This window comes from Astyanax mexicanus, chromosome 21 (assembly GCF_023375975.1).
Source record: "Astyanax mexicanus isolate ESR-SI-001 chromosome 21, AstMex3_surface, whole genome shotgun sequence".
Classification (NCBI taxonomy): domain Eukaryota; kingdom Metazoa; phylum Chordata; class Actinopteri; order Characiformes; family Acestrorhamphidae; genus Astyanax; species Astyanax mexicanus.
Window position 1 is genome coordinate 2161156 of NC_064428.1, and position 26123 is coordinate 2187278.

At 38.8% G+C, this 26123-nt stretch overlaps 2 protein-coding genes and 1 long non-coding RNA gene across 3 annotated transcripts in view; 2 read left to right on the forward strand and 1 right to left on the reverse strand.

Annotated features, from left to right (window-relative positions):
- The window catches only part of LOC111194578 (protein diaphanous homolog 1-like), a 275332-nt gene that overhangs the window by 196206 nt on the left and 53003 nt on the right, over positions 1-26123 (reverse strand). The window lies entirely within an intron of this gene.
- On the forward strand, positions 587-3384 carry LOC125785720 (uncharacterized). The gene is made up of 5 exons (XR_007428050.1): positions 587-858; positions 1697-1764; positions 2750-2795; positions 2921-2970; positions 3074-3384. It is a non-coding gene; the product is annotated as an uncharacterized LOC125785720 (long non-coding RNA).
- Positions 23994-25579, forward strand: zgc:194221 (uncharacterized protein LOC100191015 homolog). Its single transcript, XM_022679390.2, has 2 exons — positions 23994-24292; positions 24682-25579. The coding sequence occupies exons 1-2, from the start codon at positions 23994-23996 to the stop codon at positions 25577-25579; spliced, it is 1197 nt and encodes a 398-aa protein (XP_022535111.2).

Sequence of the window (26123 nt, forward strand, 5' to 3'; positions counted from 1 at the left end):
GATATCCAATATCAGTCCACGGATTTACTGAGGAATATTCATAGTGTGTCTATATAACAAGCATTTAGAAACTCAGTATAATAATAATAAATGTGTAATATAAATTACAGTTATATCTATACATTATAATTCTCATAGTCTATCTTATTTCTATTTACTACTCTCTTACTATCTACACTGTATTATAACTGATAGTAGTAGTATTATATTTGCATAATAAGAGGTTACTTTGACCCTGCTCTAATTCAGTCAGCTCTGTACTTTTAAATTAAGAGGAGCAACTTCTCCAAACATTACAGCACGGCTTTGGGTCGCGTTTCTTTCACGTCATCGTTAGCATAGTTGTATAAAAATGTTATTTTCTAAAGCCATGAACAGATTATTAATCTTATGGATCAAATGGCAGAAAATCCGTTCATTATATATATATATATATATATATATATATATATATATATATATATATATATATATATATCAGCTTTTATTACATATTTCCTGTTTGGCTTGCCATAATATATATATATACACACACACACACACACACATATATATAGTCACAGGGTAACATAGTAAGATCGTCACGGGGTGTTTGTGTGTGGGGGGTTATGTTAATCCGGGCCAGCAGGGCATTATGGGGGTGTGTTTTGGGAGTATTAGGGGGATCTACCATCACTGTGCAGTTTAGCCACCTGAGGGGTTTTTGGCTGTGTTTAATAGATCGGGTTTTACTCTTCAAGCACTTTTAAGAGCTGTAAGCGAGCAGTATCCTGTTAATAAAGAGCTTCTTGCTAAGAGCATGCTTCCTGCTTCTTCATCTCCCTGCCGGTCCCGAACCCTAGGAGTGAAAAACTACAGGTACATTTTTGATCAGTAATGAAGGCAAATGTGTCTAGTCTAGGATCTCAGAAATAAAATCTGAGATAAATACTTTGTAAAATTTAGCAGAATAAAGGTAGTTGCAGAAAAATGTTGAATAAATATGAGCATCAAACTATAAAAAATGTTCAAGTGTTGTAAAAGACATACTGTATTTATTAGGGATGTAACGGTTCTCTGTATTCACCTGGAAGAACCGCGATATCTGTGTGCAGCATTAACAGAGCGAATGAACGCTCTCAGTAATGCACAGCCCCTGTAAGAGCATTGTAAGTGTTGCTGTTAATTCTGCTTGGCTGGAAAGCACAGGATTCACTCCAGCTGAGGTGGCTCTTGGTAGGAAATTGAAAGGGCCAATGGAGCGGTTAGTTCATTAGGCAGTCAACCCAGAACACGATGCTTATGGTACACTGGCTAGACATGAAAATCTCATTCAACAGGTACGTGAGAATGTAAAGAGGGCACAGTGTAAACAAGCACGTTACTATAACCTAAAACGAAAACATGATAGCTTTAAAGAGGATGATGTAGTATGGATCAGAGTTCATCCATTGTCAAAAGCTGAATAACATTTTTGTGCCAAGTTGGAAGGGACCTGCAAAAGTTATAAAGCGTCTTGGCAATGTGAATTACAAAGTTACTATGGTTGATGATCCCGAACTGTCTGATAATTTCCATGTAGTGAACTTAAAAAAATTCTATGGGGACATTCCCTTGTCTGAAGAGGGGAGTGTGTAACCATATCCCATGGTCACATTCATTTTTAAAAGATTTTTTTGTTGTTGTTGTTGTAGTAATGGCATTTGTTCAACATCAGGGGGCTACGTTGAGCCCAAGCTCTGGTGATCACCCTATGGGAGAAGAAGTGGCCATTGTTACAGACAGGTACAGGTGTTACAAACCGTTTGCTGCTCACATGCTGTTTGAGCTTTTGAGAAACCTGAGTGTTTTAACCCCATTGTAAGTAAATCAGAGACTAAATTCAAACATTATATCAGCTCTGACTGAGAATTGATTGTATATTAAGTTGTAAATATTTGTGTGGAAATACATATTTAGTGCATAAGTCATAATTTGTGAGGTTTAATTCATGCAACATAGGCTGATGATTAGAATCCCCTCAGAGTATGTGATTGACCTTTTTTGTGTAAAAAGAGGTTTGTTACAAAGTTACATCACTCAATATATTTAAATGAAATATTGGTCAAACGTAAACCTGTGCCTGGCAGGACTAAATTGGTCTCTAGTTGAAATATATAACATTACAAATTGTGGTTCTTCATGTATTTGTTTAAAGTTTACATTTTAAACATTTTGGTCTGCCTAATTATGGCTGCAAGTGTACAGAAAGTGCTTTAAAGAAAAACAGAAAATAAAATCTTGGTAGCACTTTACAATAAGGGTACATTAACAGCACTTACAACAGAATGTCTTAAATAATTATTATTTGATGAACTGTCCTCCAGGGATAATGCGACTTGACAGTCAGATAAACACATTTTTCTTCACCCAGGACTCTAAAGGCTCATGTGTCTGTCTGTCCACAGGTTTAGTGAAACTGTAAAGAAACACAGCCCAGCATTAACCTTGTTGTAAGCCTTTTAAATATTTACCCACAAAAAAAGAAAAAAACCTACACTGCAAGTTATCTTGAATTATATAGATTAGCATTTAAATCAAGCTAGCATCAGTTTAGCTGAAATTCTTATTAATTTCTAAAATATAAAAATACTAGTGTATACAGGTGCGGATATATGACATTACCTGATTTTTTTTTAAACAAATTTCACAATATTTATTACTGTTGTAAGTACTGTTATTTGTAAAGTGCTACTAAATCACATTAACACGGCCCTCTCTTCCTTTGCAGAGCACGGATCTCTCGGCCGCAAAAATAACAGCTGATGATGATGCTGGTAAGATAGTCCAGATGCTCTAAAATACTTCTTTTCTAACTGAACACTGTAGCTTAACTCATTATTATATTATTAACTTATTGTATTATACACATGCAGTGAATGTTGTGTGTACATTTAATCAGATTCTCACCGAGAGCCTGGTTTGGACCTTGAGAGCAACTATAATGAAACGGTAAGTTTTTAAGGACCAATATGATGATAATATGTTAAACACTAAAAATACTATATATTTTAATATTTACAGGTAAAAAATATTTTTCTGTATATATTTACAGATCAAGATACAGCGTCAAGGAGAATGGCAACCACAGCACTTTCACAACAACAGAAGGGAGTTTTTCCTTGCCACCGCGCTCATTGCAAAGTGATCTGCAGTTTAAAAACTGCCCATTTTGGTTGAGTTGGTCATGGCTGGCTGTGTTAATTGTTTCTATTCACTCAGCTCAGTATCTCTGCGTAGACTGTGTAATGTCATACAAAAAGATAATAATAATAAGAAAAAGATGAAACAACAATATTACTTTTATTAAAGAGTTGTACGTCCTGAGTCAGAATATATTGATAAAGTCCCAGCGCAAAACTGTATTACCCAGCTACACTAGCTTTAGTGCAGTCAAACCTCTGAAATCCACTGATTCTTCTATTCGCCTAGTATATAACATGCTGTCAGTGGCTGATTTTCATAATGATGAAATCACGTTGTTAGACATATCTTTATATGTTTAACAAAATATTTAAAATACTGATAACATTTACGATAAATATACATCAATTAACCATGCTTACAACAGTTACAAACATTGTAAAATAGTGTATGAACAAGCCTCAACTAGTTATTAAATAACAAATGTTTAAAAATTTTATCTATCATTAAAATTCCTTAAACTATAGACTCAGATCATAATTAATTAACAGGATGTACTACATTTTTACTTCATAATGCCACATATTTCCCAACCCAAATGTTAGTTTCTTCTATTCTCTTTCTTCTCAGTTTTTTCCATTCTTGAAGTAAATAATGCTGGTTGTTAAGTTGTGTATTTTTTTAAACAATGTCAAATTGCTCAAAGTGTGAGCTTATTGTCACATTCACGTCTTTATTGCATTGAATAAAATTAATATTTATAACAATAATAATAATAATTATTATTATAATTATTATCATTATTTTATTTTTAACAGTGTTTTATTAAACAGAATGGGCATAGATACTTTCATTTGCTAACATGTTTTGTTCTGTGTATTAACAATATGGATTTTTTTGTTAAATTAGCAAGCCAATCGAGGGTATTTAAAACTAACCTGTGTGGCAGAGTGAAATTCCACTTCTTTTCTGTCTTATCTAACCTTCTTCTCGGTAAAATCACTTCAAAAACTTTTTTTTAAATTTAATATTTTAGAGGCAGACTTTTATTTTGACGGGAAAGTCACATGTCTTTCCAGCAACTGTTGCTCATTTCACAGAGCTCCCTGTAAGATAGCAGCCTCGGGCTGTGTCCGAAATGGCTCCCTACTCCCTCATTAGTGTAGCGCTAGGTAGGGAGATACTAATAAGTTCACTAAGTAGTGGTGAAACAGGAGTGAATTCGGACACTGAGGCTGTATTCGGAATGGCATACTACTATACTACTATACTGCATACTGCACTAGTATGTACTGCATACTACACACTGCCCAGTATGTAGTATTCGGTACTGCAACACTTTTGATTGTAGTACCCTACACGGTCCTGCTGTGACACACCAGTCAGTGCTCTGTAGTGCTCCGAATTCCTCAGTGAGTTGTAAACAGAAAGAACATGAAAAATGTCCTACCTTTTCATTATTAAAACTAATGAGATCTGCATACTGTCCAGAACAGCAATTGCTGCTTTTATTTTAGAGTTTAGCAGCTAACCCAATTCTAACAACCAATTAGCAGCAGCCCCCACAACCCAAGTATGTTCCAGTTATATTTAAATATGTTTTTCTATTTATTTTAGTAGATTACTATTTTCATCTATGTAAGTACCAACAAGAAGAACACATTTAAAGCCTCATTCATATTTACACAATCTCAACAATAAAAGAAATGAGACAAGTGAAACAATTTTATTAATTTGTATTAAAATCATTCCCTTATTTAAAAGAAAAATATGCATTAAAACTAAAGGAATTATTTATTAAAGTAACAGACTAATTTATTTAAACTGAGGGAATCATTTATTAAATAAATAAGAACCGATTTATTAAAACGGAGGAAATTATTTATTAAACAGAATAATTTATTAAAACTGCGGGAATTATTTACTACATCAAGGCAGCACACAGCGGAGGGTCCCGGACGCGGAGAACGCTCGGCCGCGGCAGCGGAGGGTCTCGACAGCGGTGAGCCAATACTTTCCAAAATAATTCCCTTAATTTAAAAATATATATATTTCCATAATTCTCTCGCGCCATCATGCGCCAGCACCGGTCACATAAACACACACAGGTGAGAGAGGGGCTGAGCCGCATTTAAAACTCCATAAACACACTGAACTGAGCTCTGAATTAAAGTTAGTGAAGCTCTGAGCTGATCATGAAGTTATTTATCTGTTTGTTATATTTACGCTGTTTAAAAGATGATCCTCACATTACTGAACTACATGAAGGAAGCCTTAAAAATAGCAGCGTACACCGGCTCGCAGATGTTGCCAGATTGGGTGGTTTCATGCCAAATGTCGAGTTGTGTCTGAAATTGTTTGGAGGAAACGCTGTGGTTTGACAGGTGAACAAAACTACCAAGTGTAAGAGTTTGGAAATTTAACCCTGCAGAGACAGAGCTTTTAGTGCTGCTGATGGAAAGGGTACTCATCAGTGTTGTAGTTAGATATCTAACCCTGCAGAGACCGAGCTTTTAGTCCTGCTGATGGAAAGGGTACTCATCAGTGTTATAGTTAGATATCTAACCCTGCAGAGACAGAGCTTTTAGTCCTGATGATGGAAAGGGTACTCATCAGTGTTATAGTTAGATATCTAACCCTGCAGAGACAGAGCTTTTAGTCCTGCTGATGGAAAGGGTACTCATCAGTGTTATAGTTAGATATCTAACCCTGCAGAGACCGAGCTTTTAGTCCTGCTGATGGAAAGGGTACTCATCAGTGTTATAGTTAGATATCTAACCCTGCAGAGACAGAGCTTTTAGTCCTGCTGATGGAAAGGGTACTCATCAGTGTTATAGTTAGATATCTAACCCTGCAGAGACAGAGCTTTTAGTCCTGCTGATGGAAAGGGTACTCATCAGTGTTATAGTTAGATATCTAACCCTGCAGAGACAGAGCTTTTAGTCCTGCTGATGGAAAGGGTACTCAGTGTTATAGTTAGATATCTAACCCTGCAGAGACAGAGCTTTTAGTCCTGCTGATGGAAATTTGAAGCTGTGTTTATGTTCGTTATTATATGTAAGTAAGTTATTTCTTTCTTTCATTGCTTGTAAGGTTATTTTTATGTACTGTTTTTACGTTTTTGTTTCGTGTGTCCAATGATACAAGGCACAAAACATATAGTACAAGTATGCAGATAAACTCATTTAAATAGCATTTTTTGTAATCAGTGATATTTAAGATATTTATGGTATTTTAGTTAAGATCATGTTGGAATAAACCCTGTAATATTGTTAATATGACGAACATCAGCTGTTTGGGTGGTTTTCTCAGTAATTTTGAGGATTTGGAAAAAACACTTTCACCCTGTGAATTGGTTTTATCTGAATCCCACTGTAACAATCTGGCAACCCTGGTGGCTCGCTGTACGCTCCGTTTCTTCCATTGACAGTATATATCATAGGCGCCCCCTGCTGTTCGGCTGCAGAAAGCTGTGTAACCCCACCCATCCCCATAGGTTTCAATGGCAAAACAGAACAACTTTCAATCACGTTTTTTCCCAATATACTGTAATTCTACCTCCTTTATTTAAATGTAAAGGCCCTGTCCCACTGCGATTGCGTCTAAATATCCACTAAAGTACGTCCAAATTTCAGTGGATGCAGTTTAGTGGATATTTAGTGGATATTTAGACGCAATCTGGACGTAGTTTAGTGGATATTTGGACGGCACCGTCCAAGTGGACGTAGTTTAGACGTTGCCGTCCACTTTAGACGCAAAAGTGGTTTTGGTACCTCCCAAAATTTTCGGAATAGACAGCGACTAATATGGACGTATTTTAGTGGATATTTGGACGCAGTACGGACGTATTTTAGTGGATATTTGGACGGCACGTACAGGTGGACGTCGACGTCCATAAAAATATTTTTTGCCGCCTCCTCCTCCTCCCGGTCTGGTCCAGCACATGGAGGAGTATGTTCTGCTGCTGCACCATCACTGCAAGGAATCTGTGGTCCATGGTTGTGTAGAAGAGAATAGATGTGCTCTCTCTTGTAGCTCAAGAAGAAATGATGATTCACTAGAAAAAAACAACCATATATAGTTGGACTTCGACGTCCAAAAAGTGGAAGTCGGCGTCCAACTTTAATTTAGACGGAATATGGACGTAATTTGGACGCACTGCTACTAACTAGTAAATATGGAGCCATTTCGGTCACAGCCTCGGCCACATGTACGGAGGAGGGACTGAGCACGTGCTGCTGTCCTCTTTATCTCAGCATGTCTCTCTACAACCATGCAACAACCAATCAGAATTTTTTCTGAATTTCCCAGGAGCGAATCAGCGCTCTGATAGAAGACTGGAGATTTGAGGGATAATTAAACAAACCTTTCTCAGCTGTGTGATCAGTGACTGTGACACGGAGAGAAGTGCATTTAAAGAGGCGCCTCAGCTCATAAATCTGGTTTCAGCGTTGAGTTTAATAATCAGGGTATAAAGCACAGTGTGATATCAGTTTAGTATGTTCCTTAAAATATGTGACTGGCTGACAATTTACATTTCATATTACTGAACTTTATTTAAATTTACCTGTTTTGATTAATAGTAAGAATAAGTGTTTTAATAATAATATGTTGTAAGTTATAGCTAATCTGTGCTTTTCTTCTGTTTAATATTGGCTCTGCAAGTGTGATTAGGAGCACCTTGTTGATTTGAAATAGAAAGGGCTAAAAATGCATGTTGGAGCTAGATAATATTGATATATATTGAAACCGAACTGTGGAAACACCGTTGCATCCCTAATATTTACAGTGTCTGTTACTGACAGATGTTCATTACAGGTAGCTGACACTTTAATTTCTGTTATTCAGTCATTAATTTGCTCCTCAGCTAAAATTCAACTGAACATATGGAAATACTCTTATTAAAAAGGATAAATGCCATTACATTTGATAAATTAATTTTATTAAGCACAGAGCATATAATTAGATTTTTTTTTGTTTTACAAAAAATTCTATATTTTACAATAATTTACAAATGTTTTTTTATTTATTTTATATTTAGATTTACCTATTTTTAAAGAGAAGTACAGGCACCTATTAAACCTGCTGAAACTGAAAAATAAGACATGAGGCTCCTTTAACGTCGCGGAGCGACAGCTTCTGCAGACAAGAGTCACTCAGATCTCCCTGCAGAGATCAGCGTTTTAATGCTGATAATGCTGAGTGTTTAACTCGGCTGTGTATATATAACTTGTATTAACAGCAGGAACTCAAAACTCAATAAAAAAAAGATGTAGCGAAATTATAACTATAAAATAAGTGAATCTATTAAACCCAAAAGTCTGTGTAAAATTCCCTACAGCACTTTCTCATAAGTTTCTCACTGTAACTCATGAAGTCTCTCAGTACATCCTGAGAGCATCTCTACAGGACAGTGTGAGTGAATGTGTTTTTTTATCTCATTTATAGAGCGTAGCTACAGTAGGTGTGCTGGAAATAAAACTAGCTGTATTTTTACGTCTACAGCTCTGTTCAAACTATAACTTAACCATTCAAATGTTTTATGACTTGATTTCTAGAACAAACTTTATATGTAAAATATTTATAGTCACATACCTACAATAAAAATATACATTAAATCATACATAAACAAATATATTTCACGTTCAAACATTAACAATATTACACAACTGGTTCATTAATGTTTTTTATAAGTTTATAGTTAATAATTAAAGGGAACTGATGAAAAAGCATTTACGCGCCGAGTGGTCCAGCGGTCTAAAGTGCTGCCACTATGAGCAGGAGGTTGCAGGGTCGAATCCCGCTCATGCAGCTTTACCATCAAGCTGCCGGCGCTCAGAGGGAGCACAATTGGCCCTGCTCCTTCCGGGTGGGTACAGTAGATGGCGCTCTCTCCCCACATCACTCCTAGGGTGATGTCTGCAGCACAGGGCTGCGTCTGTGAGCTGATGTATCAGAACCGAGTCGCTGCGCTTTCCTCCGAGCGCGCTGGTTGCTCGGTAATGCTGCATCAGCAGCAGCTCGAAAAGAAGCGGTGGCTGATTCACATGTATCGGAGGAAGCATGTGCTAGTCTTCACCCTCCTGGTGTGTTGGAGCATCACTAGTGATAGGGGGAGTCCTAATGAGTGGGTTGGGTAATTGGCCGTGTAAATTGGGGAGTAAAACGGAAAAATTTGAGAAAGAAAAAAAAAAAAGCATTTACATTTACACCCTTTACGTTTAAGTCGACTAAAACTAGACTGCTATTTTCGTCACAAGACTATGATTAAAACTAAATTAAAATTTGCTGTCAAAATTAACACTAATCCTAACTAACTAGGTTACCTAACTAGCTAACTAACTGACTAGGTTAACTAACTAATTAGCTACTATTTAGCCCACTGACTAACTAACTAGGTTACCTAACTAACAAAAACTGACTAGCTAACTAACTGACAAACAAACTAACTAGCTAGGGCTCTCGAACAGCATCTTTTAAATAATAATTAAGTTTGCTGCACTTATATTCTAAATTAGTTTTAAATAATTCTTAAAAAACAAGCAATGTCAACTTCAATTAATGTAAGGAAAAAAAATTCCTAACCCAGCTGATTATGCTTTGTGAATTTAAGTAGCACTTGATTTTTTGAGTTTGTTTCAAATTTCTGTGAATTAAAAAAAATTATAATGTTGACTTATTTTTTCTCTACATCACCTCAACAACCCGGACCATTCCCATCTGAGGCACCGAGCGAGATCTCCAGGAGTGTCTCATCTCTGACGGCACAGTAGAAATAACAGCAGCTTTGGGAGCACCGCGTCAACATCGTCCAGGTGCTCTCCAGCTACCGCTTCACTGATCTCTCCACCAGGGTCTTCAAGGGGAAAGTGCAGCTGACCACAACCTTCTCAACAGCTGTAGAGAAAATCCAGGACCTGCGAGTTTCTGACACGGACGTTAGCACCCCGGAGCCAGCGGTGAACTCTGCTACCGGTTCAGTGTTCGATCTGGAACTCCGGGCGATCATGAAGTTAGTGATGGGCCTGATGTCACTGAAACCCAAACAAGACGAAATCCTGTGTTGGTGCGCGTATCACGTGACCGATACAATTCCTGTATCGTTTGATTGTGAACGTGCCAAATTGTATTTATAAGGGAGACAATATGTCAACACGTTTGTGGGTTTTGTTGGATGGAGATCAAGTACCATGGATCAACAAAGGAAGAGGAAGTTTTCTCCCGTGTGGGATCATTTAGATCTAATCACAGAGAATAAGGTAAATGATTATTCTGTTCTTGTTTCCAGTATTTATAATTTGTCTTTCGGCTTGTTCCAATTTCTTTTTAGAACACCTGTTTTAGCTTCACTTCACTGGCTGCCTGTGTCTTTCAGGATTGATGTAAAAATTCTTTTACTGGTTTATAAATCTCTTAATGGGTTAAAACCTACATACATCTCTGACAGAATATGTTCCAAATCGTTTATTAAGATCATCAGGAGCTGCTCTATTAAACATTAAACAACAGCGATTGATGAGGCTGTAGTGAATATGATCATTACAGACCGTCAGCCGCTTAGCCTTGTGAAAGACGTGGGGTTCCGAGACCTGCTTCAACTCCTTGAGCCCTCATATGTTCTGCCATGCAGAAAGGTAAGTGAAACAATCTGATGAATAGTGTTATACATGTTAACAAAATATAGGAATGTTCTGCGCTTTCACTCATTAATCTGCTCCACTTGTGTTATTAATTTTAGGCTATCAAGACCATGATTAGCCAGAGGTATGAGCAGAAAAAGGAGCAAGTTAAAAAAGAACAGCAGGGGGCAGTTGCAGTTAGCCTAACAGCTGACATGTGGACATCTATCAACATGGAGGCTTACCTGGCTGTGACCTGTCATTATGTCGACAGTGAGGACCATACACTGTGTACATCAATGCTGGGAGTGCAACACTTTCCTCAACAGCACACTGCTGAAAATATGGCCCAAGTAACAAAAAACTTAATGGAGGAGTGGGCCACAGCAGAGAAAGTGACATGTCTGCTTACAGATGCAGCTGCAAACATGATTGCATGTGTCAGAAAGCTCCAAATCAGACACACGTTCATTACATTTAACAGTTCGAAAAGCATGTGACCAAATTGAGACATTCACTAATACCCGACATAAAACAAGGCAGATCGTAACATAGTTTAGAACCAGTACTACAGTCAAAGAGAAGCTGACACGAGTCCAGCTACAGATGGGAGGACCAGTGAAGAACTACTAGATGGAACAGCACTTATTTAATGCTGGAACGCATTGTGAACAGAAGGAGTCGGTGCTGGTATCTCAGGCCTCTTTAAAAAGTGATATACCCCCGCTAACTACAGATGATTACAAAATCATAGAGGAGACACTCTGTGTGCTTGCTCCATTTAATCAAGAGTATCTGGATCAAAAGTAATTCCAATGATTAAAATGTTGCCCCACTCACTTCAACGCAATGCGTTCCCAGAGGACCCAATCTCAGAGTCTGACCAACACATGCCTGTAAAATCTGTGCCTAAGGACCCCGCCTGCACAGAATCTCAGCTGAGCGTGTCAGCCCTAAAGGACTGTACGTTTTTCTATTCATTGTTCCACTGGTTTTCTTGGTAAGTTAGCTTTCAATTGTTTGCTCTTACTGTATCTTTCTCATGTAATTCAGTGAGTGTTTTGATTGCCACAAATCCTACTAAATCCTAAATCCTACTGACTTTTTATGTTTGATGTGATTTTGTTTAATAAACGTTTTGAAATTCCTTCTGTCTTGACATTTGGTTGGCTATACTCTACAGATTATTATAAACTGAAACAAGATCATGAACAAAAACTGTTTTTCAAACTTTTCTTCCCCACACAACTTTCAGCATTTTTATCCATGGTCTCCTAATATAACAAAATATAATATATATATAAAAGCTTAGTGCCATTTTAAAACCTTTAAAAAAAAAAACTTTAAGAAAGTGGTTTGTTCTTATGCGTGGAGAGTGCACCCATATGTTTGGGTGGAAATCATTAGTTATTGGTGGGAGAAGTGAGCACTAAATGTAAATTACTTTTTAGTACTTTTAAGTCAAGTTAGATTTATTTCTAAATTTATTTCTACAATAGGATATAAGATAAGTCAATAAAAGGAGCATCAGCAAACAAGATTCAGATTAACGCCGGACATACAGATACAGTTGTGGTCAAAAGTTTACATACACTTGTAAAAAAACATAATGTTATGGCTGTCTTGAGTTTTCAATAAGTTCTACAACTCTTATTTTTCTGTGATAGAGTGATCGGAACACATACATGTTTGTCACAAAAAACAGTCATAAAATTTGGTTCTTTCATAAATTTATTATGGGTCTGCTGAAAATGTCACCAAATCTGCTGGGTCAAAAATATACATACAGCAACAAAATTTGTCAATTTTGGTGATGTAGCGAGTTGTGTCAATCAAATTAGCTTCATGTCATGGCCTCTTCACTTCTTGTAAGTGATTCTGATTGACTACAGCTGTTGACTTCTCATGAGCCCATTTAAATAGGGCTCATTTGACCCAGTGATTAGACTCAGCTACAAAAGCTACAATGGGAAAGTCAAAGGAACTCAGTGTGGATCTGAAAAAGCGAATTATTGACTTGAACAAGTCAGGGAAGTCACTTGGAGCCATTTCAAAGCAGCTACAGGTCCCAAGAGCAACTGTGCAGACAATTATACGCAAGTATAAAGTGCATGGAACAGTTGTGTCACTGCCACGATCAGGAAGAAAACGCAAGCTATCACATGCTGCCGAGAGGAGATTGGTCAGGATGGTCAAGAGTCAACCAAGAATCACCAAGAAGCAGGTCTGCAAGGATTTGGAAGCTGATGGAACACAGGTGTCAGTCTCCACAGTCAAGCGTGTTTTACATCGCCATGGACTGAGAGGCTGCCGTGCAAGAAAGAAGCCCTTGCTCCAGAAAAGGCACCTTAAGACTCGGCTGAAGTTTGCTGCTGATCACATGGACAAAGATAAAACCTTCTGGAGGAAAGTTCTCTGGTCAGACGAAACAAAAATTGAGCTGTTTGGCCACAACACCCAGCAATATATTTGGAGGAGAAAAGGGGAGGCCTTTAATCCCAGGAACACCATGCCTACTGTCAAGCATGGTGGTGGTAGTATTATGCTCTGGGGATGTTTTGCTGCCAGTGGAACTGGTTCTTTGCAGAAAGTAAATGGGATAATGAAGAAGGAGGATTACCTCCAAATTCTGCAGGAAAACTTAAAACCATCAGCCCGAAGGTTGGGTCTTGGGCGCAGTTGGGTGTTCCAACAAGACAATGACCCAAAACACACATCAAAAGTGGTAAAGGAATGGCTAAACCAGGCTAGAATTAAGGTTTTAGAATGGCCTTCCCAAAGTCCTGACTTAAACCCCATTGAGAACATGTGGACAGTGCTAAAGAAACGGGTTCATGCAAGAAAACCATCACATTTAGCTGAACTGCACCAATTCTGTCAAGAAGAGTGGTCAAACATTCGACCTGAAGCTTGCCAGGAGCTTGTGGATGGCTACCAAAAGCGCCTAGTTGCCGTGAAAATGGCCAAGGGACATGTAACCAAGTACTAATGTTGCTGTATGTATATTTTTGACCCAGCAGATTTGGTGACATTTTCAGCAGACCCATAATAAATTTATGAAAGAACCAAATTTTATGACTGTTTTTTGTGACAAACATGTATGTGTTCCGATCACTCTATCACAGAAAAATAAGAGTTGTAGAACTTATTGAAAACTCAAGACAGCCATAACATTATGTTTTTTTACAAGTGTATGTAAACTTTTGACCACAACTGTAAGTAATTTAAACTGACTACATACATTGAAAGGCCTGAGTGTACAAAGATTCACATCTTTCCCAAATCAAGTTAAGCAGATAAAACATGAAATATATTAGAATCATACCATCTGCAGTCTAATAAAAGTCATAGGAAAAGGAAGGAACATTGTTTTGATGTAATGGTATTTTACATACTGTCCCAACCGTGTCTGATTTGGGGTTGTAATTTTCATTTTTTTCAGCACACTTGCAAATAGATAAATGTATGTTTTTGCTATGTAATTTTTTTATCATGTAGAGAATTCCAGCATCCTTGAGCCAGCAGTACTGAAAAATACAATATATTTATTCTAATACAGAATAACCTTTTTTTACTCACTGTCTGCAACAAATGGTCATGCTTCTTTTTTTTAAACCCATGCTGCTGTTTTGCTGTTAAGCAGCACAGGGTCAAAGCAATTAACTCAAAAACAAAACACTTGAGTTTTTCAGTGTTTGGCGTACTGTGTGCACTTCTGCACTGCTCAGTGTGCAGAAGTTAGGATACATGATGAAATCTCTCTGAAGGGAGATAAAGTCTATCACAGCAATGAAGAGCTGAAAAGAAGACCAATAAGAGAAAGAAACAGGAGAGATAATTACTTCTAAGCTACATAGAGCCCTGTACCTGTATTCTTTAAACATGCTTTAAGGAATCTGTGGTGAATCTGGTATCTGGACACTGTGTATTCAGATGCTACAGGGAATATTATTAAAAAACCAAAAGTAGAGAAGCTCCGTTTTATGGTTATGAGCTGATTGTGAGAAATCCTTTAACATACGTTACCTGTGAGCACAACACAGCTTCAGTTCTTTTATACTGAGTTCATCACAGTGTTCAGATCCAAATACACCGGTACACCGGGGATGATCATATGTGATGGATCAGTTTTCCTCATGCAATCAATTTCCATTACAATCTGCAAAATGAGCTGGTTTTATCTACTTTTACATCGTCACAGCGGAGACCACTTTTACCCACATTAACATTCCAATCCTGCATCACTGCCTCAGTCACATAATGAAAAAACAGTTCATTGGATATTTTTCTCATAGTGCTCTCAAACAAAGCAAAAAACAAAAGTAGGTTCCGGAACCAAGAACGTTCTTTCCAAGCGGCAACCAAAGAATACCAGATTCCTCAGCGTGAACTGTGAACCTGTCTAAGAATGCACAGTGTTCTTCTGAGGAAACAGTATTTACTCTGGATTTGTTTTTTTTCTAAGGAGGAAGCAGAAACTCTACGGGGAACTAGAGGAGGATTTATCTCAGGCAGGATTTGCAAGAGCAAGTGATAAACAAGCCGAAAAAGCTTCAAAATGGAGTGGAGCCGGGCGGGGGAGTGGAGCCGGGCGGGGGAGTGGAGCCGGGCGGGGGAGTGGAGCCGGGCGGGGGAGTGGAGCCGGGCGGGCGAGTGGAGCCGGGCGGGGGAGTGGAGCCGGGCGGGCGAGTGGAGCCGGGCGGGGGAGTGGAGCCGGGCGGGGGAGTGGAGCCGGGCGGGCGAGTGGAGCCGGGCGGGGGAGTGTACCGGCGTTTTATGACGTGCTGGACAGCGTGCTGGGCAGTAGGTCAGATAACCAGATGACTGGGGCGCTGAATTCGGCCACAGCAGCGACCAGTGCAGCCCTGGCTCTCCGACTCCGTCCAGATCAGCCAATAGTGCCACTGATACGTTTACTGATGTGACGTTTTGACGCTTCCGCTAAAACTGGAGGAAAAACACAGCGGTTCTTATAAGCCTGAACGAAACTGGTTCAAGAACCAGAGTTTTTTTTGGTGGAAAAGCGCTATGAGAGAGCTGGGTGAAATGGTTTTCAGTGCTTCTTGTACTGTTCTCCAGTACTTAAAGTTATTTTAAATGTGGAAAATCAACCAGAAAGAAAAACACAATATTTCAGAGAATAACACATTATTTCAGGGTAAGTGTATAAAATCACAGGAGTTTTGTAGGTCAGAAGTAGCTGAGAGAGCTGAGAGTTATGAATGAGAAAGAATGAGCTTAAGTGTACTTTTACTCTACAATTTTGATGCGTACGTTATTTAATGAAAAATGGACATGGGGTCATGTTTCATCAGTGGCACTAAATTAAATATAAGTATTAAAGCACTTTTAGTACTAAATGTTAGTACTAAACAAGTACAAACCATACATTTTATAATATATATTTTTTAACAAACTGTAGGCTTTGGTTCAAATTTATGGCATTTCTTTTAGTTTTATTTTCTATTTATATATGTAGCCCTCTTTTACCACAGAGGGGGTGGTGTTTTTTATTCTGAGTCCCTGGGTGTGGTTCTCACCTGTTAAGCTCCAATGGCTAATAGTTAGCTTAACCTTACCCGTTCTAACTTTGCTATTCGTACCAACCCTATACACAGGAGAGTGGACCCAGAAACAGTTTTAGAAACAGAAATTATTTTAAAAAATTATAAAACTCTGGGCAGATGAAAATACAATATAACACAATGTCCAATAATAAAAAAACTAAATAAATAGAGAGTTACAAGTACTGTAAATAACCAATTTATATGACTAAAGGATTAGAAACTCTTAGAATATAATATAGTTCAGAAATGTTTAGCTTATACAATAACTGCTATTCAGTAGATCAGCTAGTGGTTCTTCCCATGTAGCTTGTTCTACACGGCAAACGCGCCAACTACAGTCCAATACACTGGCTTATAAACTGTAATAGAGCTCGTGCGGCGGTTAGCCACTAATGCTATTGCTAATACACCCAGCCTTGGTGCTGGGGGAAACTTCACTGAAGACTCACCCTTATAACGCTGTGAGCTGAGTGGCTCTATTGCTCCTTAAACTTGACTGCTAGCAGTTTACTATCTTTGCAGTTTACAGTAAAAGAACTGGAAAAAAATAGACTCAGAGAACTGTGGAGTCTGCAAGCCGCATAAAACTCCTCTCCTCGTCTCTCTCTCTAGCTTCTCCCTTTTCCCGCTCTACTCTGCTCTCACACCTCTCTCTCAGTCTGCTCTCTCTGCTCTTCTTCTTCTTTCGGGTTTAATGGCGGTTGGCAAACCAATGAAAGGTGCATTACCGCCATCTACTGAACTGGAGGGCGAATGTGATTTCGGGAAGTGACGAAACTAATCTATATAACCCATATAAAATAAATAGAGATAGAGAAAGAGGGAGGAAGAAGGAGGGGAAGAAAATAATAATAATAATAATAATAATAATAATAATAATAATAATAATAATAATAATAATAATAATAATAATTAAATAAATAAAATAAAAAAACAGAAAGAGACTGTGTCAAATTATGTTGAATAAACCAACACTTTTAAGAAAATTAAAAAGAAGTTTATGGACAATGCCCATTCCAGAACCATATGACAGCAACCCCTTTAAAGAGAAATCTGTGTGACCCTTTCCCCTTAACATATCAACAAATATTCTCCTGTACTCATTATAATGTTCGCAATGAAAAAGAATATGTACAACTGTTTCCCTTTCCTGACAATGACGACAAAGCCCGGTGTCATGTTTTTTAAAGAGGTGCAGAGAAGAATTCAGCAAAGTGTGACCCACCCTGAGCCTAGTCAGGACAGTCTCCTGCCTCCGACCATACCCCCCACTGCCACCCAAACCAACCCTTGGCTGTATAGCAAATAAATGCCTTGCCTTGTCCTCCTGCTCCCATGACATCTGCCATAAGTTTCTTACATATAGTTTAATGACCACCCGTGCCTCTGCTTTACTAAGAGGGATGTCATAGTCACACCTAGCTCATTTCAGGCATTACTGGGCAGCAACATCCACCGTCTCATTGCCATCAACTCCCACATGTGCAGGAACCCATAAAAAATGGACAGAAATCATCTGCATATGCAAACAAATTAAGGCTTGATGTACTTCAAGCACAAGATCTAGTCTACACTGAGACCAGACAGACTGTATACTCTGCAGGGCTGATAAAGAATCTGAGCAGATCACTATTCTCAAGGGGCAGACTTCTTCAGCCCACTGTAATGCCAGCAGAATGGCGACCAATTCCGAGGTGAACACCGATAAATTATTAGACAGTCTTCTAGCAATAAAGACCTGAAAGTCTGGAATAAATACTGCGGCTGCTGTAATTCCCCCAGAAGGGTTCTTTGATCCATCAGTATACATTTGTAGATAACTGTAATATCTCATCGTCAGATGTTTATGTACTACCATAGATGCACAAGGACTCTCTGGGTCACCAAAATTTTCATCTACAAGTGTCAGGTCTACACTAGGTACCGGGAATAGCCACTGTGGAATTACAGGTCTAGGTACAGAAATACCAAAGCCACAGGCCCGTAATCCCATGTCTTCTGCCTCATGAGAACTGATACACCCAAAACTTCTGGCTGGACCATGCAGCTGGTCATTGCAATCATGCAAAACAGCTTTCGTTGGGTGACTCCCAACGTGTCCCTGCAGGCTAAACCAGTATACAGCAGTCAGTGCTATTCGCCTAAAACTTAGAGGCATCTCTCCAGTCTTAACTTGAAGAGAAGCCACCGGGGAGGATCTAATCGCACCACAACATAGTCTTAGTGCCTGAGCCTGTAGTACATCAAGCACTTTCAGGTGAGTCACAGCAGCTGATCTATAAGCCATACAGCCATAGTCAAACACAGAACGTATAAGTGCGACATATATGTTCAAGAGGGAGGAACGGTCAGCTCCCCAGTCACTACCCGCCAGACATTTAAGTACATTCAGCCCTTTCTTACATTTATCAGACATTTTAACGATATGCTGCTTCCAGGTCAGCTTCGAATCCATCCACATACCTAGAAATCTTATCACTTTAACCTGTTCAAGCACCTGATTATACATTTTAAGCCCTAGAGCACTCGTACAACGTTTCTGTGAGAAGCAAATGACCTGGGTCTTTGAGACTGAGAATTTAAACCCCCATGTGTTGCTCTCTCTGCTCTGAGCCCGCGCTTCTGTGTGTGCGTGTGTGAGGCCGCTTGTCCCTCCCCTAATCCACAGGACTACTCTGATAGGAGGAAAGGGTTGATAGAGGATCTCTTTACCAATGACATTTCAGAGCTCTGGCAGTAAAGTTAGATACTGCAAGCACATGGCATTCCCATACACTTCACTCTACCTTAACATAACATACGCCCCGCTTGCTTAAAAGTCCCACTTGTTTGAACACATTTCCGATAAAACATATAACAATAAATGTTTAAATAACAAGAGTTAGACTGGGGTTATGGATTTAACCCTGGGCTACATATATTTTTTCCAATTCTGGATTTTGCGAGACAATCCCATCTGCACATATACCCATCTTCCAGATCAATTTTAGTACTTCTTTTCTGAGTAAATCTCATTGTTTATACAATAGAGGTTTGGACCAATAGAAAAAGCCTAATGAATAATTAACTGATAAATAAATTAGCCTAGCATTTAGCCCAATACTCAAATATTATAATAACTCTGCAGCCCTTTTAGCCACAGTGGCTCTTACCGTCCATAAAGGACTCAGAAATAATATGAATTGAATAATCTGAATCACTTCAATTCACTTCTTTAAAATCTATATCAAAACCATGTATGAAAAATCCAGGTAACTGTCCCGAAACAGATTTTATTACATCACACAGGTTTTAATCTTTTGTAGGTTTTGGGCAATGTCTAAGTGCAGCTGATCTGAGATCAGAATGTTTTGTCCCAAAATGTTCCTAAATAAGAGTTAAAAAATCTACACTCTGATCTCAGAACTGTGTTTGCCATCAACATAAACAAAAACATTGTGTTGAAACTGTGCATTTTTTTGAGGAGAATTATAATGGGCTGCTTTGCTTTATTATTTATTATTCATAATTGATCAAAACTTCAAATTCAATGAATCATCAAAATCAAATCAATCAGTTAATTTGATTAAATCTCTTTTACCATCGTTACCACAAAAATTACAGAGCAGCTAAAAATTCAAAAACCTGCCTCCATTTTTTTTTAAATATACCAGACATAACAATCTAGTTGGATTACACTTGAAAAGGTTTTTTTAAAGCTCACCTTCCGCGAAAATCCGATTTTTCTTGTTTTTTGTGGAATACAGTAGGTCTCTCCGAGTTGAATGTGTACACCTGCACATTAAACTGTTTTGCAGCCCCCATTGTCTGCAGGAGCTAAGCAAAGAAATCCCCCCTCCCCCCCTCCGAAAAACGGGTGAATTTTGAATGATCTTTCTGCCTACGTAGGCAGAAACTCACAGACCAGCCCACCTTGGCTCGAGAAACTCCCAGAGGCGGAGCTGAAGCGACGCAACATCACCGCTCATCAGTTAGGAGGTGGGAGGCAGTGAGCGGCAGAGGGGCGTCGCAGTGCTACTAGCCAATCAGAGGAGAGATATTTGCATGCTGTTTGCATGTATGAATATTCATGAGCAAAGCTGGAATCCGGTCATTTTGGACACACCCCTAAAACAGTCCATTAAAAAAGAGCTATACAGAGGCACCTGAGCACTTTTTTTTTACAAAAACGGCTCACATGTCATTCATTCATACTAGAGACCACAACTAGACATTTTAAAATGAAAGAAAAAACGACGGAAGGTGAGCTTTAACAGATAATGGGTTATTTAATCCTAAATATTTGCATCTGGATTTCATAATCCAATCCAACCTTCATGCTTCAACTCGGTATTTCAAAACTTTAAGTAGAATTTTCTAAGTAGAATGGATGTAAGTGCAGAACAATAATTTCATTAAATAAACAAACGAAAACAAACAAACAAAATAAACCAAAGTTAATCTGAATATAAAACTAAAGAAGACTAAACTTGAAAACAGGAACCTAACAAACAGCATGAGACAAGAAACAAACCAACAAAAGACTAGACAAAGAAGGCTTGAAACAAAGGGGCTTATATACACCAGGAGGAGGGAACAGAAAACTGGAAACACCTGAGGATCAATCAAGAGGGGGCGGGGTTACAAATAACTGATGACAGGGTGGGGCTAGGGCGGAGACAGGACCAAAACACAACAGAAGCACATGGCTGGGAAACATGACAGGTAAACAGAGGGGCAGGAGCACAAGAGACCAAATGAGGGAGAAACAAGACAGACATGGGCTAAGGTGTTACAAAACCTTTGTATTGTAAAAGTGATTTAAAACACTGTAACTGGTTAAACATATAAAAATACTTTTTACAGTTTTAGATATACTGGCCAAAAAGAAACAACTGTGCATGATTTTATTTGTTTGGGTTTAATAGAGAATCGTTGCTTACGTGTTGAGCCAAAACGAGCCTGCAATTGTTCTTCACAATAAAGCACGAACACACAAGATCCCTCTGATGGAGGGACCCAAGATGGAGGTTTTGACTTTGCACCACTTCAGCCTGATGGACCAGATGGACAGCCAACGAGGAATTCCACGTTAAACCTTTATTTCTCTTGTGATAATTGAAATTTTATTTTCAACTAATTGTGACGTGTTTACAATGTCTTCTAAAATGGGCAGTAATTATTAAGTGTTAAAATAAAATAAATAAATAAAATCTCTTAAAGGTACATTCTGTAGGAACTGAGAGCGAGTGAGTGAAATAGTTGCAGCAGTCCAATTTCAAAACACCACAGAGAGTAGTCTGCCCCGCCCACCTCTCCCCAGACACCACGCTACATCGGGATGCTAAATTCAGCAGGCTGAATCTACACAATCTACACAAAGTTTAAAGTAGTAGGAGAGGCAGAGAATTTAGAGTACGAGCGAGAGGAGAAATACAAGTATTTATAAGTATTTATATATCTATAAACTACATATACTACATAATACAGCCGACTCCTCTGCTGACTCCGCACTTTTTTGCAGAAATAAGCTGGCGCGCAATAAATCTTGGGATACTGTACGCTGTGAGGGATTCACCTGGTGCATCCTTCGTTTCCGAGGAGGGGTAGGCCGTATTAAAAGTTTTTAAAGTAGGACAGTCTAGCCGCACCGCGGTGACGTAAACCTGAATTGGGACACACTGGTAGTGTAGTGTGGGTGCTGCTGGTAACCTCGGGGGTGGGGTTAGTAGTAAGTGTTGGGGAACGAGCAGCAGGGGGAGACGGAGGATAAAACTGACACTAAACTCCGGGACGGAGTGAACACTTAAAATAGGAACGTTCTGCTGAAGCCCTGCTGATAATAGCTGCCAGTGCTTTCACCCACCATGTTTCCTCAATATCTGATGATACATCCTGATCATTTTATCATTTAATACTGAAAATTAGTTACATATTGTATGGAGAGGAATTAGTGCCAAGTTGAAAGCAAACACTAGGGTGGAAAATTGTAAAAACAATCAACAAAATGCGTTGCTTTTCCTCACTAACATGCAGAATAAGTGCCAAAATGAAATGCAAAACTACTGTTACATTACATTTCATTGCACTAGATCTCTTTATTGAAAAACAATACACACTTACTTGCATTTTCAAAACCAAACGCTGAATTAGTGCCAGAATTTATAAAATACACCTTGAAATGTAATCAAGGCACAGCTGTATTGCTTTTCACCATAAGGTACTTTAAACACGAACTCCTCCTTCATGAGATTGCTTTTAACACGGATGTGCCAGAATGAAAAGTTTTAGCTCCAGTGCACTGCTTTAATATCACCCAATCTCTGGACAGAAGAACAGTGTGTGTGGATTTGTATTTAAAGAAAGAAACGCTGAATTCGTGTCAGAATTGCACTTAAAATGCAATCAGCTCAACTGCATTGTATTCCACTGTGTGGCGCTGCGAACGTGTAAAGCTATCACAATGCCCAGCGATTGCATTCTCTCTAACCACAGCACTGTAAACGTGCCAAAATAAAATCAATCACTGTCCAATCAGAACGCTCTCCTGAATTTGGGGCGGGGCTGAGACGCCAGTCGCTCGGAGCTGTACCAGAATAAAAGTCTTTCCGAGACAGGATAAAAGAGTAAATAAAAACTTTAATTCAACAAATTGAGGCTGGGGCAGTTACAGACGACTATGTGCTGCTCAGAGTGGAGTGGAGTTTACAGAAGACGCTCATGTTCTCACATTAAGCGCCAAAGACTTTCCCCAAACATCAAACAATGCGCTGAGGCACGTTCTGGAACAACTCCAGCAGTCCAACATAGACATATATACATAGACACTGCATTGACTGACAATTTAGCAATACCGTTAGTATTCTGTCGGTTAACTGTGTTAAAAGTTCATAAAGTTAGCTAGCTAGCTTGTGTGTTTGCATATGCTAGCTAACGCTAGCTTGTTTGTTGGAAGAGGAAGATAGCTAACGCTATTTGTCAGCTTTATATGGTAGCTAGATAGTTAGGTTAGCTGACCAACGCTAGCTTGCCTGCTTTATATCGTAGATAGGTAACGCTAGCTAGCTAGCTAATTAAGTAGTAAGCTAATGCTAGCTAGCTAGGTTCCCAGAAATACATTTCGGCGGTTTAAACGCTTACAGTCGGTGTCTCGCCTCCATTCATCACCCCATGCCGCGTCTCGCGCCCACCCATCATCCCCCATGCTGCGTCTCGCGCCAACATGCCGCGTCTCACCCTCACTGTGCCCCTTGTTTAGTTTGTTTGCCTCTCTTACCCTGCGTTCACACTGGAACGCGACGAGTCGCTTGCGTCGCCCCGTGTTTGTCGCTTGGGGGCGTGTCAAAGCTAAACGCGCACGTGTATCACGGCCCAGCTTCCGACAAGAAAAAAGGCTTGATCAATTGTATTGCTTCCACCGCCCTAGAAAAATATTTTTTATTAAATGTGTTTGTATTAAATATGTATTTGTTAACTAAATTAAGATCACTAAAATGGTTAAAAATAAACTGATTTTAAAAAGTATATATATATACATATATATATATATGTATATATATATAAACTCATCATCCAGTCATTTTTATTCCCGCTTGAAAAATATTATTTTTGGAGGGAAAATAGTGTATAAATATGAGGAATCGCTTTTTCACTTTATTCTGCAGCTATGAATCCCGAGCTTGCTAGACTCTTGGCCGTTTCTCTGATTTATCTGCGCTGGAAACGCAGCCATTCCCGCAGATCGACGTGGGTCCATCCTATTCTGGAAACACGTCAGATGCATGGGGAATTTCACCGCCTGGTGCAAGAACTGCGACTGGACAGGGAGCGTTTTCGTGCCTATTTCAGGCTCGATACCAGTCAGTTCGATTTGCTCCTTAGCAAAGTTGGACCCCAAATAGCAAGACAGAATACAAGGTGCCGACGAGCCATCAGCCCATCCGAACGCCTTGCTATTTGCCTTCGGTAAGTAATATATTTTATATATTTATAATTAATTAATATATATATATATATATATATATATATATATATATATATATATATATTTTTTTTTTTTTTTTTACTGTTATTTATAAGTTAATATTTTTTTATGTATTTCTCTATTTACCAGAAGCATATTGTAAGATGAAAGATTTAAGATTTATATAAACAGAGCATTCACCATTTTAAATAATCTGAATCGTTTTTTTATATTAAAATCCGAATTTTCTTTATTATTCACTATTTTTTTATTGCATACTTTATTGAACGTTCATAATTAATTAGGCCATCCTTTTAAAACAATAACTCAGAGACATATAAAATAATTCAATCCTTTTTATAGTTTAAAAAAATTATCTCCCTTTTTCTAGGTACCTTGCAACTGGGGACTCCTTCCGTTCTCTTGCCTTCAGTTACCGTGTTGGGGTTTCCACTGTGGCTGGCATAGTTTCCCAAGTGACACGGTCCATATGGGATTGCCTGGTCACAGAATACATGCCAGTGCCCACCAAGGAGGACTGGAGAACCATTGCGGCTGGGTTCCATGAGCGATGGAATTTCCCAAACTGCTTGGGATCCATAGATGGGAAGCACGTAGTCATCCAGGCTCCAAACAACTCTGGATCTATGTACCACAACTACAAGGGAACCTTTTCTATAGTTCTCCTGGCAGTTGTGGATGCTTCCTACTGTTTTCGGGTTGTGGATGTAGGTGCATATGGAAAAACAAGTGATGGTGGAACATTAGCAAACTCCATCTTTGGCCAGGCTCTCAGAAATGGGTCACTTGATCTTCCAGAAGACTCACTACTTCCAGGAGCAGAGCATTTGGGACCCCAACCTCATGTGTTTGTGGCAGATGAAGCTTTCCCTCTCAGGCGAAATCTTCTGCGACCTTTCCCTGGATCCAGGATTTCCCACAGAAACAGGATCTACAACTACCGGCTTTCACGGGCACGCATGGTAGTAGAGAATACCTTTGGTATTCTGGCAGCACAGTGGCGCATGTACAGGCGGGTCATTGGTACTAACCCTGACAATGCTGGAGCATGTGTGAAAGCCACATGTATCCTACACAACTTCATGCGAAGAACTGATAGGAATCCATCTACTGTTGCAGTGTCTGAGGGAGAAGTAGCATCTGCCCTACAGAATGCCCCAAGAGCCGGAAGCAACTATGCTGCTAGGGAGGCAATTCGAGTGAGGGAAAATTTTGCCAACTATTTTTCTGCAGAAGGTGCCGTTGCCTGGCAAGACCAGATGGCCTGAGTTAAAAGAAAAAACAAAAGGCTTTTATAAAAGCCATCAACAACACAACAGCTCTTTTAAGAGCCAAACAATTATTTTACAAAAGATCAAAGTTCCTTGTAATGCACAAGCACAATACCTCCCTGTTCCGATATTTTACAAATAAATACCAGTAATTGACATACTTTTACAATTGTATTACATCTTATAATCATCATATAACCTAACACAACTGCCTAACCACAACTGTTAACATGTTTCCCAATGATTAAAGAATTTAAAAATACAATACAATCTGATTATATTAAAAAGATGACAAAATACACTGTCAAATTCTGAAATTTTATTCACCTTACATACAAAATATTATATAAAGGGGAAAACGGATTTAAATAACCTTTCAATACCCCTACATTGACAAAAAAACTTAAACTCAAACAGAACTATATACATATTAACAGGCCAGGATTTTTGTCAACTGTCTTCCTGACATTACAGCACTAAATCTTGAGGATTTCTATTCAAGCATTACATAAAAAGCTTTGATGTTTGCTAAGGAACATTA